This window comes from Hyla sarda, chromosome 2 (assembly GCF_029499605.1).
Source record: "Hyla sarda isolate aHylSar1 chromosome 2, aHylSar1.hap1, whole genome shotgun sequence".
In the NCBI taxonomy this organism is placed as follows: domain Eukaryota; kingdom Metazoa; phylum Chordata; class Amphibia; order Anura; family Hylidae; genus Hyla; species Hyla sarda.
In genome coordinates this window covers 381,182,176-381,205,788 of record NC_079190.1, presented here as the reverse complement: position 1 = coordinate 381,205,788, position 23,613 = coordinate 381,182,176, and the positions used below count along the sequence as shown (strand labels likewise).

The window sequence follows — 23,613 nt, the reverse complement described above, 5'->3', positions numbered from 1 at the left end:
GCTGCGATCTGTCTATTAATGCAGGTACTACAGCTCCCAGCATGGAGCAGAGTGTGCTCCATGTTGGGAGTAGTAGTACTTGAAGGTAAGAACAGATAACATCGGGTATCACTACTGACACCCAATGTGATTGTCCTGTGTATTGCAGAGATGGAGCGGCTGTATACATCGCTCCCATCTCTGCTCTATACTCAGGCCACTCATTCATTCATATTTTCATCAGAGCTGTGATTGGCTGCAACCATCCGGCCAATCACAGCTCTGGGTGAGAGATATGAATGATTGATGTTCTATTCACTTGCAGGAGCAGAGATGTGTGCGCTGTATAAAGCCGCTCCACATCTCTACTATATTATGGACGATCGCATCGGGTGTACCGACTAACACCCAAGGCGATATGTCTCATAGTAATTGCCGTGGGAACATTTTTTATTCATAAAACCGCAGACTTAACCCCTTAAGGACTCAGGGTTTTTCAGTTTTTGCACTTTCGTTTTTTCCTCCTTACCTTTTAAAAATCATAACCCTTTCAATTTTCCACCTAAAAATCCATATTATGGCTTATTTTTTGCGTCACCGATTCTACTTTGCAGTGACATTAGTCATTTTACCCAAAAATTCACGCCCATTTTGTAACTTTTGGGGGCTTCCGTTTCTACGCACTGCATATTTCGGTAAAAATGACACCTTATCATTATTCTGTAGGTCCATACGGTTAAAATGATACCCTACTTATATAGGTTTGATTTTGTCGTACTTCTGGAAAAAATCATAACTACATGCAGGAAAATTTATACGTTTAAAAATGTCATCTTCTGACCCCTATAACTTTTTTACTTTTCCACGTACAGGGCGGTATGAGGACTCATTTTTTGCACTTTTTGTTTTTATCGGACTTTTTGATCACTTTTTATTCATTTTTTAAAAAGTGACCAAAAATACGCTTTTTTTGACTTTGGAATTGTTTTGTGCGTACTCCATTGACCGTGCGGTTTAATTAATGATATATTTTTATAGTTCGGACATTTGCGCACGCGGTGATACCACATATGTTCATTTATTATTTTTTTTTACACTGTTTTATTTTTTTTATGGGAAAAGGGGGGTGATTCATACTTTTATTAGGGAAGGGATTAAATGACCTTTATTAACACTTATTTTTTACTTTTTTTTGCAGTGTTATAGGTCCCATAGGGACCTATAACACTGCTCACACTGATCTCTTGCACAGATCACTGGCGTGTATTAACACGCCTGTGATCAGTGTTATCGGCGCTTGACTGCTCCTGCCTGGATCTCAGGCACAGAGCAGTCATTCGTCGATCGGACACCGAGGAGGCAGGTAAGGGCCCTCCCGGTGTCCTGTAATCTGTTTGGGACGCCGCGATTTCACCGCGGCGGTCCCGAACAGCCCGACTGAGCAGCTGGGTCACTTTCACTTTAGAAGCGGCGGTCAAAGCTTCTAAAGGGTTAATACCGCACATCGCCGCGATCGGCGATGTGTGGTATTAGCCGCGGGTCCCGGCCGTTGATGAGCGCCGGGACTGACGCGATATGATGCGGGATCGTGGCACGATCCCGCTTCATATCGCGGGAGCCGGCGCAGGACGTAAATATACGTCCTGCGTCGTTAAGGGGTTAATTGGATAATTGCCTTTGGCTGTCAGGGCATGCTGGGTGGGTGTTGTAGTTCTGCAACAGCTGGAGGCACCCTGGTAACAGTAACAGAAACAGTGTTAGCGCAAGTGACATGACATGTTATACATAAATCACCCGACAATCAAACACATCGATCAAACACATCAATCATTCATACAGCATTCATTCATTCATACAACATTACATCATGTATTAATGAATCACATAGAATTATACATTATCTTACCTGTCTTAATGTTCTGATCTCCGCGGGTCTCTTCTTTTCCATGCACCCATTCCCGATAATGGTTCCTTGCTTCTAGATGAAAACGAATTTTGTTTTAACAAAAATAAAATTCGTTTTTCACAATTTCGTAGGCATGTACAATTCGTTTTGTTCGGATTTCGGATTCATTCGGAAGTAAATATTTCGTACATTCGGATCAATCCAAATGTACGAAATATGAACAATTCGGACAAAAACGAATTACGTCCGAAACGAATTGCACATGTCTAGTAGCAGCCAATCACAGCTCTCAGCGGGAAACATGAATGATTGATGTTCTATTCATATCACTGGCCGGCCGGAGTATAGTGCAGAGATGCGGAGCGCAGGAGAAAGCCGCTCCGCATCTCTGCAGTACAGTAGATAGGACGATCACATCGGGTGTCATGAGTGACACCCGCTGTGATCTTTCCTTAACTGCAGGTACTACTACTCCCAACATGGAGCACACTGCTCCATGCTGGGAGCTGTAGTTCCTGCATTAATAGAGAGATCGCAACGAGTGTAACTTCTGACACCTGTTGCAATCTGTCTATTAATGCAGGTACTACTACTCCCAACATGGAGCACACTCTGCTCCATGTTGGGAACTGTAGTACCTGCACTTAAGGGAAGATCACAGCGAATGTCACTCCTGACACCCACTGTGATCCTCCTGTATAATGTATAGATGCAGCCGGCCGCTCTTCTATAGTCCCCTGCACTGACGTATATATATACACATATTCATATTTCCCACAGAGAATTGTGATTGGCTGGAACCATCTGGCCAATCACAGCTCTCTGCGGGAAATATGAATAGGTTTATATATACGGCAGTGCAGGGGACCATCTATACATTATACAGAAGGATCGCAACGGACTTGGGTGATTTGTCAATTAGTACAGGTACTACTATTCCCATCTTAGAAGTGTGTTCCATGCTGGGAGTAGTAGTACTACGTAATAAATAAAGAATAAAAAGTGAAAAAAACACACACTACATTTTAATTATTGTCGGCCACATTTTAGTGCCCTGCCCTCACACATAAATTAACCCCTGTTTAAAAATTTATAAAAATACATTTCGTTAAATACAATTTTTCCACCACTACTGTATCTTTTTTATTATTTTTTTTTAATGGTAACTACGAAATTTTATTAAAAAAGGTATCTCCATCACTTTTTTGGATTGCTAAAAAGAATAAAAACCGCCTGCAAAAACACCAAAGTTAAAACCCACATGGTGTTTTTCTTGGCGTTTTTTTACTCCTATAGACTTCTATGGGAGAAAAACGCCACGATTTCAGGGAAAAACGCTGTAGGCTCAACATGCTGCGATTTTGCAAAACCGCCAAGAAGCTGAAAAAGAGTGAAAAAATGCAAAAAGGATAAAAAAAAACAGCAAACTGAAAAACGCAAAGTAGAAAAAGAATTTTGCGTTTTTTCATTGATTTACAGCTAACATCTGGCCGCAGCGTTTTTTGGGCCAAAAAAATGCCATGCGGCAGAATTGGCGTTTTTCTTGCCGTTTTTTCCCCGAAAAAAATCAAGTGGAATTCCAGTCTAAGGCTAAGTTGCCACTTGATTTTTTTCTGACAGTTTTTGGATATCTGCCACTGCAGTTTTTGAGCCAAAGTCAGAAGTGGATCCATAAGGGAGGAGAAGTGTAAGTCCTTCCTTTATATGTCCTATACCTTTTTAATACACTTCTGGCTTTGGCTCAAAAACTGTAGTGGCAGTTTTCCACTTGTTTTTATTTTTTTATTTTTTGCGCCACCAATTCTACTTTGTAATGATATCAGTCTATTTACCCAAAAATCTACGGCAAATCGGAAAAAAAAATCATTGTGTGACAAAATTGAAGAAAAAATGCCATTTTGTAATTTTGGGGGCTTTCGTTTCTATGCAGTAAATTTTTCGGTAAAAATGACACCTTATCCTGGTGACACACCATTATATGGACTTTTGAGAAGACGCTCTCAATACCGTCATTACCCCTATCAGTGGAAAGTCATTTGGGAAAGGGCCTCGAAGGTATCCATCTGCATGGCCTATAAGGAAACCCAATACAAATTGCTTATGGGATGGTATCATGCCCCGGAGCTGTTAAATCGATTGAACCCTGAAATCCCCCCTCAGTGCTGGCGATGTGGGGTTGGTTTAGGCACGATGTTTCATATATTCTGGTCCTCTCCTCTTATAGTGGACTAGTGAAATAAAGTGAGGGGTCTGCTCTCTGAGGTTCTGGGTGTGTGTTGGTCCCCCTCGACCCTCTTATCTACCTTCTTCAACTTTCTCACCCTGCTCTGTCTAGAAAGCTCTTTAAGCTTTTTATGCATATAGCTTTGGCTGCTAAAACTCTTGTTGCTAAATGCTGGAAGAGGACCCTCCCTCCGAGTCTGATCTGTTGTCTCGCGTACGTGAGATTCGTTCTCTGGAATCTTTAACGGCCTCCTTGAATAATTCTATCCCTTCCTTCCTTTTGGTCTGGGAACCCTGGGATCGCTTTTCTGACTTTCCTTTCTCTCTCAGGCTAGGTTTCTACTTGTTTTTTTTCTGGCAGTTTTTGGATATCTGCCACTGCAGTTTTTGAGCCAAAGCCAGAAGTGTATTCAAAAGGAATAGAACATATAAAGGAAGGACTTACACTTCTCCTCCCATATGGATCCACTTCTGACTTTGGCTCAAAAACTGCATTGGCAGTTTTCTAAAAACAGGTCCGCCCTCCATCCCCAACAGGTTAAGGAGTTAATCCTTTTGGCGGTTTTTCACTCTTTTTCAGCTCGGCGGTTTAGCAAAATCGCAGCATGTTGAGCCTATGGTGTTTTTTCCTCTGAAATTATGGCATTTTTCTCCCATAGAATTCTATGGCAGTAAAAAAAAGCGCCAAGAAAAACGCCATGTGGGTTTTAACTTTGGCGTTTTTGCAGATGTTTTTTTTATTTTTTTTTGGACAGCCGCTGGCTGTCCGGGCATGCTGGGAGTTGTAGTTTTGCAACATCTGGAGGTTCGCAGGTTGAAGACCACTGTTCTAGAGTCTGTCCTTGGAGGGGTCTTCTCAGGGACACACTTGCAGTCTGATGTTACGAATAGAGATTATCTTTAGTGTAGGGGTGGGTATATACTTCATGCAGACAGTGTGTGGGGTACCATCTCTGAAGCTTTCGTTTACTTCAGTGGGAGCTTCAGAGCATAACTACATGTGGTTCCTATCTCAAAGGGAGTGTGGTGTTTGATGCAAAAATCAGCAGAGATTTGGGGGGAGATTTATCACAACCTGTGCAGAGGAGAAGTTGCCGAGTAGCCCATAGCAACCAATCAGATTGTTTCTTTCATTTTTAACAAGGCCTCTAAAAAATTAAAGAAGCGATTTGATTGGTTGCTATGGGCAACTGGGCAACTTGTCCTTTGCACCGATTTTAATACATCTCCCCCTTTGTCCGCATGAACAAGCCCTATTAGTTGCAAATTTGACCCCTTCTCTATGCCCTGACTTTTGGCTAACGTTTTCTTTCTCCTCATCTTCAAAGACCTATAATGTTACATATTTTATCAGAAAAAAAAATTGCCATGTTCTTACAACTATGACTTTTTTTTCTCTAACTATGGAGTTGTGTGAGGGTCATTTTTTGCATCATGAGCCATATCTTTTACCAGAACAACTTTGGCCTAATTTTTACCTTGTGGTCTCTTTCCATTAAATTTTTTCTAGGGTGTGATTTTGGTGTGTGGCATTTTTAGTTTTTTTTCTACAGGATCAGGTAGGTGATAATCTCTCAGTAATAGTTGGGGGTTTTACCTGTAGGTTTTAACCCTTTATCCAACTCTAGGATGTGAAAGTTGGACTTCTGCTTGTGTGGTCTCAATATGGGTATCAGCTGGCTTAGTGGGCCAGATTATACTGGTGCGTGGCACCACAGGGTCAGACAGGTCTGGCAGGTGGCACAGATTCAATCAAGGTAACCAACAAGAGAATCAGTATAGTACAGACAAGGTCAGGCAGAATTGTATTCCAGGAAACACATTCAGCATAAAGTGTCATTTAACCCCTTAACGACCACGGACATAAATGTACGTCCTGGCTTGGCGGTACTTCGTGCACTAGGACGTACATTAACGTCCTGTGTATGACCACGAGCATCGGAGTGGTGCTCGTGTCATACATGGCAGGTTCTGGCTGCTATCCGCCATTAACCCCTCAGATGCCATGATCAGTACAGATCACGGCATCTGCGGCAATGCGCATGGTAAAATAGATGATCGGATCACCCGCAGCGCTGCCGCAGCAATCCGGTTGTGGTGTCCCGGTACCGTATTTCATACTGCACCTTGGTTGGGGGTCCCCAAAGTCAGAGTTCCTAGGAACTGTGGGGGTCCGCTTCTCTAGCCATCCCCTAGTCACCCCTCATATAGTTAAAGGACTACTCTGATATAAAAATAGCGAAGTGCTCTTGAATACCTTTCATTAGAGGTCCTGCTCGGCAAAATCGGTCCAGCCGTTATTCTGCAATCCTTCCCGGTAATTTTGCTCACTTCCGGGTACTGTAAGCATGGCCGTGACGTCAGCAATGACGTTTTCCCAGCATGCTTACTCCTCTTCTTCCGCTCCCCACCCCTCCCTCACTCCTGTTCCCTACCCCACAAATTATAATATGCAACGCCCCAAGCTGCCGCCCCTTCTTGTGATCCCCACCCCCTGCCACTACGCCATCTCCTCCCACTCTGCCTCTGCCAATACTCCGCTGCAGTATTGGCGTAGGATGCTTTGTGAATATAACAGACAGTTACGGCGGCGTAACTATCTGTTATATTACTGGTTGAACAAAATCACATGTCCGGTCCTTCTATGCTGGCGAGTGCGCATGCGCGCTACTCGCCAGATGATAGGAGGAAGGTTAAATAGGCATTTACTCAGCCCAGTGAATGCCAGCTGAGTAAACGTACAGCATTATGAATATGCAATTTGGGGCGTCACATAGGCGCACTGGATGGGGAGGGCTAACTGAGGGGAGGAAAGGAGAAACGATGACGTATCGTTTCAGAAATGGCCGCTGACATGCACATACTGTGGAATGAAAGTCATAATGCTGTGAGGGAGGGTGCACTTCCGGATACGCAGAAACACATGGATCCTTACACAGAAGGCAATGCAGGTAATTGGGAGTCTTATATAACTTTGTAAATCCTAGCTAATGGTGTAAAAAAGATTTAGGTTAGAGTACTCCTTTAATACTAGCTTAATACCCGGCGTTGCCCGGTTTTTCCTTCCTAATCCTTTTTGGGGAGGAAAATAAACAAAGGATGAAGCTTTTGACTTCATATCCCGTTCTCATATATTGCTGTCATATCCCAACCCCATATGCCGTCCTCATATCCCGACCGCCTATCCCGTCATCATATCTCGACCTCATATCCAGTCCTCCTATCTCGACCTATCTCGACCTCCTATCCCAACCTCCTATCCCATTCTCCTATCCCGTCCTCCTATTCAGTCCATCTATCCCAACCTCCTATCGCGTCCTCCGATCCGTCCTCCTATCCCGGTCTTCCTATCCCGGTCCTCCTATCCTGACATCCTATCCCGACCTCCTATCCCGACCTCCTATCCCGTCCTTCTATCCCGTCCTCCTATCTCGACCTCCTATCCCAACCTCCTATCCCAACCTCCTATCTCAACCTCCTATCCCGTCCTCCTATCCCGAGCCGTAATATGTGTATCAGGTATTGAAATATCTCCAGCCGTACGGAAGTTATGTGGGAACATACATTTCCCATTGATTTGCATGGGACTTAAACAAAAACCCTGACACTCACAAATGGGGGTAGTAAAGGGTTAAATTAACTATCCTATATTTTAAGTGGACATATAAGTAACATGTGACCAAGTATTATCAAAATATCTCCAGCCGTTTGGAAGTTATGCATTAACATATATTTCCCATTGACTCGTATGGGACTTTAAACATAAACCCCGCCCCTGGCAAATGGGGGTAAGTAAGGGTTAAATCACCTATCCTATGTTTGTTTTTGACATATAAGTAACATGTGTGCCAAGTTTCATATTAATATCTTTAGCCGTTTGGACGTGATGCTGGAACATACACACACACACACACACACATACATACACACGTTGAGTTTTATATATGTAGATTCTGTTAAATTTCATGTAAATGCTGTACATAATATGTATGCACACCTTCATAGCGTCGCAGGGCCTTAGGTCATGTGACTCGGGTTAGTACTTTATGGTAGGTAAAAGGACCTTTGGAGGTTAATGGGTCATGTGATTACCCATAACACTTTGTAAAGCTGATTGACAGATGGTGTGGACCAATCCTAGAACAGCCAGCCCCTGCCCATATAAGGGAGCTGCAGCCAATAGTCTCTCTCTTGGGTTCCGGATCTTTGAAGAGTCAAGATCTGCGCAACTTACAATGACAACTACTGAGCCAAAGCCTGCCGGCCTCTGCCTGAAACTAAACAGTTAGTTCTTACAACTTCCCCGCTAATGCTAGCAGTATCACTGGACCTAAACAAACCCCTAAATCCAGTGGATCTATGCTTACCAATCTTCCTAAGCTAAAGAACTTACAAAGTCCCAACCACATGTCAATCTTCGCTTGCTTAAGCTGTACATAGACTCTGTTATATGGACTGTTCCTGTTATCCCTGTTGCAGAAAATACTCAGTAAAGTTTCTGACAGTTTTCAGCAAAGCTTCTGGTTGTGGACATTGCATTTATTCTTCAACTCCCTATCGCTTTTGGGAAGGGTGGCGATAGGCCAAGCATCACAGTATTACCCTGGCGTCACGACTGACAAGAGTTAATTACACCCTTGATATACCACATAGCCACACCCCAACTGCCATACACCCCCCCCAAGGCACCACACGGTCATCTGTAATGGCGGACGGAGGTCCCCTCACCTGCCTCCGTCCGTCTCCCGGCATCTCCTGCTCTGGTCTGAGATCAAGCAGACCAGAGCAGAAGATCGCCGATAACACTGATCAGTGCTTTGCCCTATGAATAGCACTGAACAGTATTAGCAATCAAATGATTGCTATGAATAGTCCACTATGGGGACATAAAAAGTGTAAAAAAAAAGTTGAAAAATTTAAAGATAAAAAGTAAAAAAAAGTGAAAAATCTCCTCCCCCAATAAAAATGAAAATTGTCAGTTTTTCCCATTTTACACCCAAAAAGCGTAATTTTTTTTCTATTAACATATTTGGTATCGCCGCATGCATAAATGTCTGAACTATCAAAATATAATGTTAAAGATCCCGTACGGTGAACGACGTAAACGTAAAAGATAGAAAAACTTTAAAAAAATGCTGCTTTTTTGTCACATTTTATTCCCCAAAAAATTTATAAAAAATTATCTAAAAGTTATATATATGCAAATGTTGTATCGCTAAAAAGTACAGATGACAGCACAAAAAATTAACCCTCATACTGCCCTATATACCGAAAAATTTAAAAGTTAAAGGTGGTCAAAATAGGGCGATTTTAGATTACTGATTTTGTACAAAAAGTTTTAGATTTTTTTTAAGCGGTACAAAAATATAAAAGTATCTAGCCATGGGAATCATTTTAATTGTATTGACCCACAAAATAAAGAACACATGTCATTTTTACCATAAATTGTACAGTGCGGGTTCGCCGTACATTGTATGGTAAAATGAGAGGTTTAATTACAAAGTACAATTGGTCACGCAAAAAACAAGCCCTTATATGGGTCTGTAGATGGAAATATAAAATAGTTGTCCAGCCTCATCCAATCATAGCTCCTCTCACACTTAACTGCCATATGCTGTTGGTTGGACACTGCTGGGAAGTGATCTTTCCAGAACAAAGTGTTACCTTAGGCCTACTATCCTGAAAATGGCAAGATTTCAGGAATAATCTATATTATAGATAATAAAATGGAAACTTAGAAAAAAACATCACTAACATAATTCCTTTCTGTAGTTCCAGCCCCTCCTTTCTTCAGCTGCAGTATCACTCATTGCCGTGATGACGCCCAATCCAATCAGGTTTTGTAGACTACTAGCAAATGGAATACTGTCTTGGTGTCCACACCCTGCTGAGGTTTATAAATACCTCAGTTGTTCTCTCCATGTTGTCTGGGACAGAGATACAGTATATAATTCCCAGCACTAACTCCTTACCTGAATTTATTATTGTGTTCGCTTGTTCTCCTGACCTTTGTCTTGTTCTTTATCTACCCCGTTGCTTAGTGTATCTGTACTGCAACGCTCTCACCAGTATTGACCAGGCCTGTTTGACCACTCTTTATTTGTTTGTCAGTTTGCATATTGCCTGTTTTGTCACTTATCCAGTACAGGGACCATAAGCCAGTTGAGGGGAATGTCACTTAGAGCAATTGTAAACTAAGCAGGGATAGAGGCTCGGGCTAAGCTCCATGCCCAACATGACCAAAACTTGCACTAAATTGTAGCTGTCAGAGAGACATGTCAAAAGCTTTGATCCATCTGGGTCTTATAAGTCTATATCATCAAGTGAAGCTGGACAGGGCTGCGGGTTGGGAAGTTAAAGGGGTACTCCACTGGAAAACATTTTCTTTTAAATCAACTGGTGCCAGAAAGTTAACCAGATTTGTAAATTACTTCTAGAAAAAAATCTTAATTCTTGTAGTTCGCCCGTAGTGCAATTCAGGTCAACTTATGGGGTACCTCCATACTCAGAAGAGATGGGGTTACAAATTTTGGGGGGTATTTTCTGCTATTAACCCTTGCAAAAATGTGACATTTGGGGGGAAACACACATTTTAGTAAAAAAAATTTTTTTTTTTACATATGCAAAAGTCGTGAAACCCCTGTGGGGTATTAAGGCTCACTTTATTCCTTGTTACGTTCCTCAAGGGGTCTAGTTTCCAAAATGGTATGCAATGTGGGGGGTTTGCTGTTCTGCCACCATAGGGGCTTCCTAAATGCGAAAATTTGCTTTCAAAAAGCCAAATGTGACTCCTTCTCTTCTGAGACCTGTAGTGCGCCAGCAGAGCACTTTTCACCCCCATATGGCATGTTTTCTGAATCGGGAGAAATTGGGCTTCAAATTTTTAGGGGTATTTTCTGCTATTACCCTTTTTAAAAATGTAAAATTTTTGGGAAAACAAGCATTTTAGGTAAAAAAAATTTATATTTTTTTTATATTTGCAAAAGTCGTGAAACACCTGTGGGGTATAAAGGCTCACTTTATCCCATGTTACATTCCCCGAGGGGTCTAGTTTCCAAAATGGTATGCCATGTGGTTTTGCTGTTCTGGCACCATAAGGGCTTCCTAAATGCAACATGCCCCCCAAAAACCATTTCAGAAAAACGTACTCTCCAAAATCCCCTTGTCGCTCCTTCCCTTCTGAGCCCTCTACTGCGCCCGCCGAACACTTTACATAGACATATGAGGTATGTGCTTACTCGAGAGAAATTGGGCTACAAATGCAAGTAAAAATTTTCTCCTTTTACCCCTTGTAAAAATTCAAAAATTGGGTCTACAAGAACATGTGAGTGTAAAAAATGAAGATTGCAAATTTTCTCCTTCACTTTGCTGCTATTCCTGTGAAACACCTAAAGGGTTAAAACGCTGACTGAATGTCATTTTGAATACTTTGGGGGGTGTAGTTTTTATAATGGGGTATTTCTAATATGAAGACCCTTCAAATCCACTTCAAACCTGAACTGGTCCCTGAAAAATATCGAGTTTGAAAATTTTGTGAAGAATAAAAAAATTGCTGCAGAACTTTGAAGCCCTCTGGTGTCTCACAAAAGTAAAAACTCATCAATTTTATGATGCAAACATAAAGTAGACATATTGTATATGTGAACCAAAAAAAAATGTATTCGTAATATCCATTTTCCTTACAAGCAGAAAGCTTCAAAGCTAGAAAAATGCAAAATTTTCTAATTTTTCATTAAATTTTGGGATTTTTCACCAAGAAAGGATGGAAGTTACCATAAAATTTTACCACTAAGTTAAAGTAGAATATGTCACGAAAAAAAATCTCGGAATCAGAATGATAACTAAAAGCATTCCAGAGTTATTAATGTTTAAAGCGACAGTGGTCAGATGTGCAAAAAACGCTCTGGTCCTAAGGTGTAAAATGGCCTGATCCTTAAGGGGTTAAAGTGTAAACACCCCTTGAGTTATTATTACTCTCTTTGATTTATTCAGTTATTTTGATGTCACAAAAGGTATTGCTTAAAAAACTAAGACCTGAAAGAACATAATCTTTTGTAACACAACGACCTTAATAAGGTTGTTGAGAAGATGGTAGATTGCACACATTTTCATCAACTTCTTTGATACCAAGAGTCTTATTAAAATTTGTGTATTGGCTATTCCGTTGTTTACCCCCTTTTTTAAAATTTTTTTTATTATTCTCTTCCTTTTCTGAATCACTCGATCTCCATTAGCACTGATATGTTATGTCATGTCACCCAGTTTGGTAGTGCATTTAATATATTGTACGGCCTTAATGTTATCTCTAGCCACTTACCGTTCCATTGCTATGGAGACACTGTGGTCTACGTTTGTATGTTTTATGTGTTTTCTTATAATAAAACTATTTCTTGAATACTAAAAAAAAAATTTGTGTATTAAGTATATGAGGTGAAGTTCAGGCATTCCACCTGTTCATATGAACTAATCTCATATGTTACACCATCCTATAAATCCACAAGACATACTTAAGCATCTTTATTACCGACTTTAAAAGGAACGTACTCTAAAGGAAAGGAAACATAGAAATAGTCATTACATTACCAAAAACCTCTATTTCTTACATGTGTGTATTTTGGCAGTTTTTAAATTATGTAACAATTATACAACAACACAAATGTATACACTTCGTCTACATGTTTACAGGGTTCTCTAAAAATAAAACATTTATGGTAATCATTGACCGTCTTCATTGTGGTAACCCCAAATGAACCAGTCCATTTGACTAGTTCAATCTTACAAATGTAATATCTTTTCAACCTCTATTCACAGCCAAATCCTTACAATAACCCTAGTTGTACTGTAGCATTATAAGGACCAGGGCAAATAGAAAGAAAAACACAAAATATGAAAATTTGCTTTAGGAAAACTCTACATGTAAACAAGTATGTTATCAATCATATCATCATGCTGCCTCCTAAGAACTTTAATGGAATATATATATATATATATATATATATATATATATGTATATTGTGCATATAGTTCAAATACTAATCCAGTGGCATCTTACACAGCACTACAGCACACCACAATTCAGCTATGCTTTTTGTTTGCAAGACTTTTTTGCAGGCTTTTTGTGGTTATGTTTCTTAGGGCAATGCAGAAAACATATGACAGATGGTGAGAAATAAAGATCTCGACATTAGACCAAGACATTGGCCCCGATTTACTAAGAGTGGAGTGGAGTTTTCTTTGTGGGTTTTAATTCCCTACAAGTTTTTTTTCCACTGTATTTACTAAGGTTTTGCACTTTTCCCTACATTTTGCTTTTTCTTTTCTTCCAACTGCTCTGAGCCGTGGGGTTTTTCAGAGCTCAAATTCACCACATTCTCTGTGAAATCCTTAGTAAATATGTTGGGATTCTTTGAAAATGTCAGGGACATGACCCCTTTTTCGGGCAACCATGCCCCTTTTTTACGGTTTTCTGAGTAAAATGGAGAATTAGTCAGGTTTTTACATTTTTTGGAGCAAATTCTGGTGCAAATTCTGGCGCAGACACAATTTGTGGTGCAATGCGCCAAGTTCTGGAGCAAGACCCGACAAAACAGGTCAGGTTTATAATGGTAAATCAGGGCCAGTGTTTCCTAACCACTTTTACAACCAAGCTGTTGCAAAACTACAACTCCCAGCAAGCTCAGTTAACCTGGTTGGGAAACACTGGTCTAAGGGAATATTGAGTATACAGATTTTTTATTTTTATATTTTTTAACCCCCCCCCCCCCCCAAAAAAAAGGACCATACCTATATAAGAATTCTGGGTACTGAAAGATGTCACAAACAGCTACAATATGTTGGCCAGACATCATTACAGCTTGCTTTAAATTGTCTCATTAACACATTTCAATCCTTCTAAATGATTTAAGGGGTATTCCGATCTTAAGTATTTATGGCATATTCACAGGTCCCACCTCTAGGACCACCATCATATGAACAGTCTCCACTTGATTCAATGGCGGTCTATGGTGATTATAGAAAGAGCAGTACGAGCAGAGTTGATACTTGCACCTATTTGCTATGTATGGGCTGTGGATATGCTATAGAGCTAAAATAGGAATATCTCTTTAACAATCCTCAAGTTCCATAAAAATTGGAAGCTTAGGATGGATGTCTATATCATTGTAATACGGATTCTGATAGCATATTTTATAATAATAGCAATGCAGTTCAAAATGGAAAGCTAGAAGAACTCTTTATCATTGGAAAAACAGTGAAGAACAACAAAGATGCATATTTTCAGAGAAAGCTCCAGCTAAGCACAAAACATATGAGACTTTTTGCAAGTTTACAACATGTGCACTGAGTGGGTGGAGCTTGTGATGGAGGAGGCGTGGTTTGTCATGAAGGGGACCTAATTTACTAGCAGGCAAAATTTGTAATGGGAATCTATGTAATTTCCTTCCATGTATCTGCATTCATCAAGTGAGTAGGATGCTGGTCTTGATAAATCCCTCTTTATGTTAAAATAAAAACTGATTACAGGGTGTCCCATTACTGAGGATCTTAGTACTCAGCTGTACCTGGCAAGCTGAATTCATTCCCTATACAGCACCAATTTAGAAAAATGACATGGTTTCCATTAAAATGTATGTTTTTTTTGTGAAATATACAAACATGCCAAGTCCTTCTGAGTCAGGCTGTTTGTAGTTTTTTTTTTGTTGTCTTCCTACAAGATGATAGTCTAAGTGGTAACTTACATTTCTCTAAATTAAAAAGCAGTAGGATTTTATAGGATTCTTACATTATGGGTTTTGTGAATTTAATCTTGGCAACTATTTCTACTTTTTTCACACATACAAAAGCAGTAGCAGCACTGAGGACATTATAAAGCAGTACTGAGTAGGATAGAACACTTATTAGAAGCAGTAGCACTGTCTTCCAGCGTCTGTGTGTTAATCTCATTTCACCTGCTTCCTCTTCCTCCTCCCTTCTCCATAGTTTTTAGTGGCAGCAATTGTAACTTAAATCCCTTAGTGAGCTGATAATCCATTGTTATATCTGCCTCTCAGAAAAAGGATTTTACCAGTGAACTCAGAATGAGCGATCAGTGAAGGGAGAAAGGGAAGGAGTCTGACAAGTGGAGAAAGAGGCATTTTTCTGTAATAAGATATATGATATGTTTCTCGTCACCACTTGTACTATTAATTTATAGGAAAAAATGAAATAACACGTTTGCTATTTTCTCTTAATATTCAGGTCTGCAAAATATGAAAACAATAATATTGTCCTCCGACAGGGATCAGAGAGGTGAATATCCCTTATTTTTTATTTTAAAGGCACCCTGACCCCTGCGGAAAAACCTCTTTAAATATTTATAGCCTAACTTGGAACATTAGAGCATTTAACTTTTAGGTGGCCAAGATTGAGCATTAATGGGGTTATACGGGCACATAAAATGTTTTATAGTTTGCTGGGGGTGCTTTAAAAATACAACAAAAAGACATAGGGGGAGATTTATCAAAACCTGTGCAAAGGAAAATGAAAGAAGCGATCTGATTGGTTGCTATGGGCAACTTTTCCTCTGCACAGGTTTTGATAGATCTCCCCCATAGTCCCCTGGTGACGTCATCCCGTACCCTGCTCATCATTCTGCCTTCTACTTCCAAGACTGACTCATCTCAGATGGACTTACCTGCTCAGCCAATCACTGGCCACAGTGGTCTCCTGCCTCAGTCAGTAATTGGCTAAGCAGGCCATCACTCCTGAGAGGAGTCCATTTTTGGAGAAAGGAGGCAGGGTGATGGGGAAACTTGACGCTATCATACTGAGAGCTGTGGAAGATCATGATAGGGGACTATGCCTTTTTTATTTATCTGCCAAAGTTAAGATACAATTATAGAATATTTGAGAACATTCTTATTGTCTGTTAATGCAGATCATATCACTAAAAAAACTACTTATTTTAGTGCAGTGCCTATTAAATCCATCTCAGATTTTGCCAATACACCTTTAAATCTGACTCGACTCCATTAAATAGGAAACATGATTGGCTTTTCTTGATTTCCAAACAGGGGCAAGGGTTTTTCTTGTGTAGTGAAACGTGGAAAAGTGGTTTTTATATGTTCTAATCTGATAACTAACATTTATAGAATTCTCCCACCATGCTAGATTACAACAAAGCAAGGACTAAAGAAACCTGAAAGTATATTTACCGAATTCCTCTAAACCGGTGTAGCATTGTAATCTTCTCTGCTGATGCTAATTTTGCTAATGTTGGACATAAAAAGAAACTTGTGCTAAGACACATGATGAAATTTGCATGATGAAATACAGAGTATTGTGTGTCTCTTCTGTGCAAGTCAACAATCATCTTCTGTGTGCTGTGTAACTACATTTAGCAATAGCCAAGGATCTCAAAACTAGAAAAAAACTATGGTGGCAACACAGGATTGCACATTACTGGGTCACGCACTCCATTTTTACCCTTATTCCTACAGCCTCTGGGCCTTCTAGCTGCATGGTTGCTATGAGAATTTTTTCATAGATCTAGCCAGATGTCCAGGCAGTACTTCATAGCACACGTTTGAGTATTTATTCTTTTTGTCACCATGTTCACTCTTTTATATATGTGTTAGTCCACAGGGATCTTTCAGGGTACAGTTCCCTTTTGAGATGTCTCTCCTGAAGGTCTAGGGGAGCTGTGTGTGGCCATGGGGTTCCTCACCTCCCTGCAAGCATGGACCCATTTTTACAGAGATGCCAATCAGTGTTGTGCTCCTTGATACTTGGGTTGCTGCTCAGGTGGATGCCGGGAGCAATGTTGGTCCTCCCTGAGCTTTGGCGAAGACATCGATCCTGGGCCCTTGCATGTGCCTTTTGGTCTGAAGGGGAAGGTTTGCGGGGCCCCTCTCCTTTGGGAGAAGGGCTTGCGATAAACCGCATCCTTGTGCACTTTTTTGTGTGACACATTTGCACTTTTTTTATGCATCGGGGTAATGGCTCTTCAAAAAAATAAAAAATAAAAATCTGTGTAGAATTGAATGTAAATTGTGATTGTAAGCTATGCTGCTGCCAGTGTAACCATTAGCCTGTGCTTATATTAAGTGTTTTTAAGTAAACCGTACAGAAATGAATTGTGCTGAACTTGTCACCTATGTGCTTATGCAAGAGGGAGAGAGGAATACGAGACAGATCTAGATGCTGTGAGTCATTCAATATAAAACAAAGAGACAAAAACATGATTGGAAAAGGGATTCCAAAGAAGTGTGGATTGTGGCAACTGACACTATGCTTATTTTCCCAAACTTGCAAGTTCATTTCATATTTTCTGCCTTTTAGATAATGACTGAATTTTTAAACATGACCCTAATATAATAACATATAAGGCTGGAGGTGATGTTGGATTCCTCTGCCACAAAAATACCAGACAAAATGACACAGGGTGCTGTGGTTAGAAGAACAGAACACCAGACTGGAAACCGACAGACACAATTAAAGTCAATGGGGTCCATCAGGTATCGTATGTTTTTCTTTTGTTGTGACACTGTTTTTTCTTTTGTTGTTCTGCTCCAATGATGGTACAGACCAACAAAAAAGCAATGCTGGTGTGATGCAAGCCATATATTTATTTACTAGATGCCTTAATGCTTCATTTATAGAGCATTAGTTGTTTTATATATTAAACAGTAGACATGTAAAATAAGAACTGTGCAGGAAAATATTCTACTCAATACTTGGAAATTGGTAATTGAATAGAAATGCAAATAATAAATGAAATTGCATTTTGCCGGGTTAAATATTGGGCATTTGTTGTAGTGAGATATCTGCCCCCCCCCCCCCCCTCACACACAGAACCACGTCTTTTGAGGGGCAGTACTGCAGTTTAACCCCATTCGCGTTAAACTACAGTACAGCCTTCAGATGGGAGTGATGCAGTTTTTAGAGAAAATAGTCCTATATTTCTGATCTCATACAGTCCCTTTGATTTAATGTAAATTTGCATTTCCAGTGCACTGTGAACAGGTAATGGTTGCATGTTTTACTTACTTATGAGCTTTAAAAGGAATCTGTCAGCTGTATATCCTAAACAGAGCTCAAGTGTCAAGGTGGTGGTGCCAAGCCCCAAAATGCATGCCTCCTCTCTCCCTGCCTTGACTGACTGATGTATAGGGCTCGGCTTTCAGGACTGTACCCTCTATGTCAATCAGTCAAGGCAGGTAGGAGTGAGGGAGAAGGCATGCATGCTAAGGGTTAACACCGCCCCGTTGACACTTGATTTTTGAGCATGATATAGAGTACAGGAATGCCTGCCCACTTTCCATTAGGAGACTTCATTTACATTACATGTATCCAAAAATATGTAGCCATCTTTGATTACAACTGGACTTCAGACAGCTGAAATGGGGATCAGTCCCAGTCTGTGCCAATGGATTTCATAACATGAGGTCCTCATGTTTCTTTCCATACAATTTGGGCTCTGTTATTGGTTTGGCTTTATATAACATCAGATGGCTTACTAATAATTCTCAGCATTATTACATAAATTAGAAATGTGGAAAACCATTAGTGCTGTGATTGAAAATTGTATTTGTCAGTAAAAAGAATATTGATTTTCGACAGCCCTTGTCCTACTCCGAGACCCATCACTTTCATGGTAGTCTTCTGTGCTCCCATTGGATGATTCCAGTAAAAGCTCTGCACTGTTGCTTCGGCTCCTGGCACCAAGAGTCCCTTCCACTCTGTGATATGCTGGGTGTGTAGTGGAAGATGAGTTTTCTGGAGGAGTTACAGGCTGGATGTTCGTTCCACTAGTAGTAGAGAAGTAGTGTTGGGATTGAGTTTCAGTCCTGCAGCTTTGTTGCTGGAAACCAACAGAGGGTCCAGGTTCTTAAAAAGAAAACAAGTGAAGGTTAAAATACTTATACACTGATCTATGCACAATGGGGGACATATATCAAGGTATTTAGAGCCTTTTTTTTTTGCTTACAAAAAGTCTCAAATGCGCCTAAGCACCTTTTTGTGCGACGTTTGTGAGTAAGAAAAGGTACAAACAGCCTTACCTAAGCAAATTTCAGTTTTCACTTTGTAGTGGTCACAAACTTATGATGTGCGAAAGTCACACGTAGGCAAAAAAAAGTCAAAAACCCCTTACAAAAAGTTGCAAGTCTACTCCAGGTCTAGTACAAAACTCCCATACGTGAGCATATGTAAAAAGTCTTAGCTGCGACTTTTTTGTTTTGCTTATGTGCTCCAAATTTATCAACCCCCTGTGATAGTATAATAAATATGTAGCACATAAAAGCAAACAATGATAAATGTCCCCCCAATGACTTTATATAAATGACAACTCAAAATCATCTGCAAACATGTAACTGCATGGTTAAAGACAATAATCTGGCCAGCTTTAAAGGGGTACTCCTCTGCTCAGCGTTTGGAACAAACTGTTGTTAACACTGGAGCAGGCGCCGGGAGCTTGTGACATCATAGCCCCACCCCCTCATGACATCACGCCCCACCCCCTCAATGCAAGTCTATGGGAGGGGGTGTGACGGATGTCACGTCCCCTCCCATAGACTTGCATTGAGGGGGCGAGGCATGATGTCATTGGGGGGCGGAGCTATGGCATCACGAGCTCCCGTCACCAGCTCCAGCATTCGGAACAGTGCGGAGTACCCCTTTAAATAATCCAATAATACAAGTGTTTTGATATCTCACAAGTCAGTATAAACCAAAGTCTCATTTCTGTCCATCACCAAAACACTGCAAAACAATATTATTGGGCCTGTGGTGAAATCCACAAGCAATACCTTACCAGTAATATTTTACTTCTAGTCATTGTAATTGACCTGTTGTATTCATAGCAATATAAATAAAAAGAAGAAGATGGACGATTCTATAATAAATCATATTGATACTTTTAGAAAAAATCTAACTATCGTGCTCATGAACAAACCCCAGCTACTGCAAGAAACTACAGAACGCTACCTTGGTAGAAGGGTCTACTATGAAATGTAACTAGTTGCTGGACTTTGGGGAAAATAACTACACCTGTATTAAAAGACTGGCTAGTTTTTTTTTCCTTCTGAGAGCCATAACATTTTTTATTTTTCTGTCAACATTGCTGTCATTATGTTTTTTTTGCAGTTGTACTTGTGAATGGCACCCTTAATTTTACCACATAATGTATTGCTAAATTAAAAAAAATTGAATTAAGATTCAGTGCCATTACAGTGCCATTTATGTAGTTACTGTTATGTTTTAGTACCTTTAAAAACAAAAACCTTTATTTTTTTAATTGCTTTGTCTCACCGTATTCCGACCTCTATAATTTTCAATTTGTTTAGTTCACAGAGCTGGTTAAGGATTCATTTTTTGTGTGATTATCTGTACTTTTTTGTAGCATTTGGGGTAGATGGGACTTTTTAAACACTTTTTGATGGAATGCAAGGTGACCAAAAATGGGAATTCTGGTTTCAGGTATTAAAGGAGAACTCCAGAATATAAAAATTGTCCCCCATACTGCCAGCAGAAAAAAAATAAAGATGTACATACCTTCCTTCGCTCCCCCGGGGCCTCCGGTAACCGGCTCCGGTCTCTGCCACGATCCTCTTCCTGGTTGCCGGTGGTCGGCGAGTCATACAGTGCTCAGCCAATCACTGACTGCAGCGAAGTCCCAGCTCGGCCGGTGATAGGCTGAGTGGCAGTGTGAGAACGCTTCAAGACACAAAATTGTTCACTACACCGGCACCTGCTGCCGGGGCCGAAAACGTCACACTGCCACTCAGCCTATCGCCGGCCGAGTCGGGACTTCACTGCGACCAGTGATTGGCTGAGCGCAGTATGACTCGCCGACCACCGGCAACCAGGAAGAGGATCACGGCGGAGACCGAAGCCGGTTACCGGAGGCCCTGGGGGAGCAAAGGAAGGTATGTACATCTTTATTTTTTTACTGCCGGCAGTATGGGGGACAATTTTTATATTCTGGAGTTCTCCTTTAATGTACTGAAGTGTTCTGTCATTTTTCTTTTCTTCTTACACCCCCAATACTTCATTCACACCCCCCTGATATACATATGAATGTTATGGGAGTGTTATGTGGTTAAGGTGTAGAAATGTTCTGGGCATCTTACTTGAAAAAACATTATGGTACTGATGGTCAACCAGACAAATTGTGGAGGCCTTAAATGACCACATGTAACATCCCAAGTGGTGGACACACACATTTTTTTCCTTTGCTAAGGTTTAGATGATAAAAAAGGAGATCTAGTATGCTTCATGGTGACTCAGATCTAGCGTGCTACATTGGTTAACACTGATGCCTTGCAGCACTGGAGTCATACAAATACATTGCAACCACATAAAAACATTTTATGTTCTAGTAATTTTATGTGTGTACAGGGGTGTGGAAATGTATTAAATACTTGTCCAAGGGACTAAAACGGAGCAAAATCCATTTGTCCCTCATGACGATCCACTTGTCCTAGTACAAAAAATATTTTTTAACCAAAATAGTCTGTAAATAAGTTTATTTATTTAGTTTTAGCACTTTTGTTTTTCCCTACTCTCCCTATAATAGCCAAAACTCCTATTTTTTCATCTACAGACCCATATGAGGGCTTGTTTTTTGTGGGACCAATTGTACTTTATAATGACACCTTTCATTTTTCCATAACATATGCTCCAAAACAAAGAAAAACATTTTTTGTGAGGTGAAATTAAAAAAAAAAAAAAAAAAAAGCAATTTGGCAAATTTGGGTTTTTTATTTTCTACGCCATTCACCTTGTGGTCTGATTTGCATGGTATTTTTGTTTAGTTTCCGTCATGTTTTACTAATTTAAAGTTCTAAAATTGCCATTTTCTGACCCCTATAACATTTTTATTTTTCTGTGTACTGAGCTGTCTGAGGGCTAATTTTTTGTGCTGTAATCTGCTGTTTTTATCTATACAGTTTGGGTACTGAACAGACTTTTTGATCGCTTTTTACTTTATTATTTCTGGATATGATGATTTTTTTATGTTAACGCCATTGACCGTATGGGATTTATAATATGTTGTATTTTAATAGTTGGGACAGTTAAGCACGCGCCAATACCAAATACGATTATTTTAATAATTTTTACATGTTTTTTGTATGGAAAATGGAAAAAGTGGGGGGATGTGAACTTTTAATATAGAAGGGATTTATGTGTGTTTTTTAAACTTTTAGTAAACTTTTTTTTTTTTACACTTTATTAGTCCCTTAGGGTAGAAGGAATCATTAGATTTCTCATACAGATCAATGCAGTTCTATTGAACGCCATTGATCTGTGTGCTCTGTGCTCTACTCCAGGCAGGCTCAATCAAATACAGATTCAAGGCAGCCAAAGGATGAGAGGTAAGTCCTGACTACCTCTGCAGTATATCACCCTCCCATGATTGCACTGGGGGTGAGGGGGGTGGACGATCCACCCCACTGGACCACCAGGGATGGTTAAAAGGTCCCTTTAGACACCGCTGTCAACTTTAGTTGTGATATAAATGGTTAACAGCCGGCCACGTATGACAGGCCATTAGCGGCGGCCCCCAGCTACAGCAATCAGCTGGGGGCCGCCGGGTATGGAGCGGCTCTGCTAGCTCGAAGCAGGGCTAAATGTCAGCAAAATTCACCTGCCCGGCACCCAGAATTGCATACCCCGGACGTCGGGCGATAGGATTTCCACATCCTTGTGTGTATAGGTATGATCTATATATATCAAACTCCGAGTGTTCTTTCTGGGAGCTGATTTACTAATGTGTCACACGTGTCGGTTCATTATCTGTTGCATGTTTTTTTTTTGTGTCGCACGAGTTGAAAGAAAAAAACCATGGGTAAAGAATACAAATGATCAACAGCATGTGCCAAACCAAACACGCAAAACACAAGATTTAACGGGAATTAAGCAACAAAATAGAACAAATAGTTTTTTTATGTACTTAGACCATCTAATATAGGAGTTTAAAAAGACCCCCCCCCCAAAAAAAAAAATAATAAAAAAATATTATATATATATATATACACACACACACACACACACACACAATTAAAGGTAGGTATTGACAGATATCGTTTTTTTTAGGGCCGATACCGATACTCTGTGGAGGTTAGGGCCGATAACCAATAACTTATACAGATATTCCGGTATAAGTTAACGGCTATTTGTGTTCGGGGTCTCAAATGTCTAGCGTACCTACCTAACACCTAACCACATAATAAACTAGCTAACAGACAGTCTGAGTTGTGCCATGTACTGTCGCGTGTAGGTATACCTGAATAAAATAGAGGGCAAAACTCCAATATTTAAAACAAAGCGCTTTATTATCAAATCCACTACCTAAGGATTTAATGCGAATATGTATGATCGACAAATGACGTGGAAGTGAATGCTGCCCCACTAGCAATAACAGTGGCTGACCCCCACTAGTTCCTAGACGTGCGAAAGGAAAGCTTGCAACACTCGAACTGGCCACCACTAGTGGGGGGGGGGGGGGTAGAAAAATATCATACGAA

General features: G+C 40.3%; 1 protein-coding gene across 5 annotated transcripts in view; it reads right to left on the bottom strand.

The window, feature by feature from the left end:
• Positions 1 to 12,335: 12,335 nt before the first annotated feature.
• Positions 12,336 to 23,613, bottom strand: part of SH2B2 (SH2B adaptor protein 2) — a 126,990-nt gene continuing 115,712 nt past the window's right edge. For 3 of the 5 annotated variants that reach the window (XM_056558503.1, XM_056558504.1, XM_056558505.1), the window contains exon 9: positions 12,488 to 18,973. In XM_056558503.1, the coding sequence (XP_056414478.1) occupies positions 18,678 to 18,973 (296 nt within the window). In that variant the 3' untranslated portion in view covers positions 12,488 to 18,677. Of the gene's footprint in view, positions 18,974 to 23,613 lie in introns of all 5 variants that reach the window. The other 2 variants (XM_056558506.1, XM_056558502.1) reach the window with 2 other exon arrangements.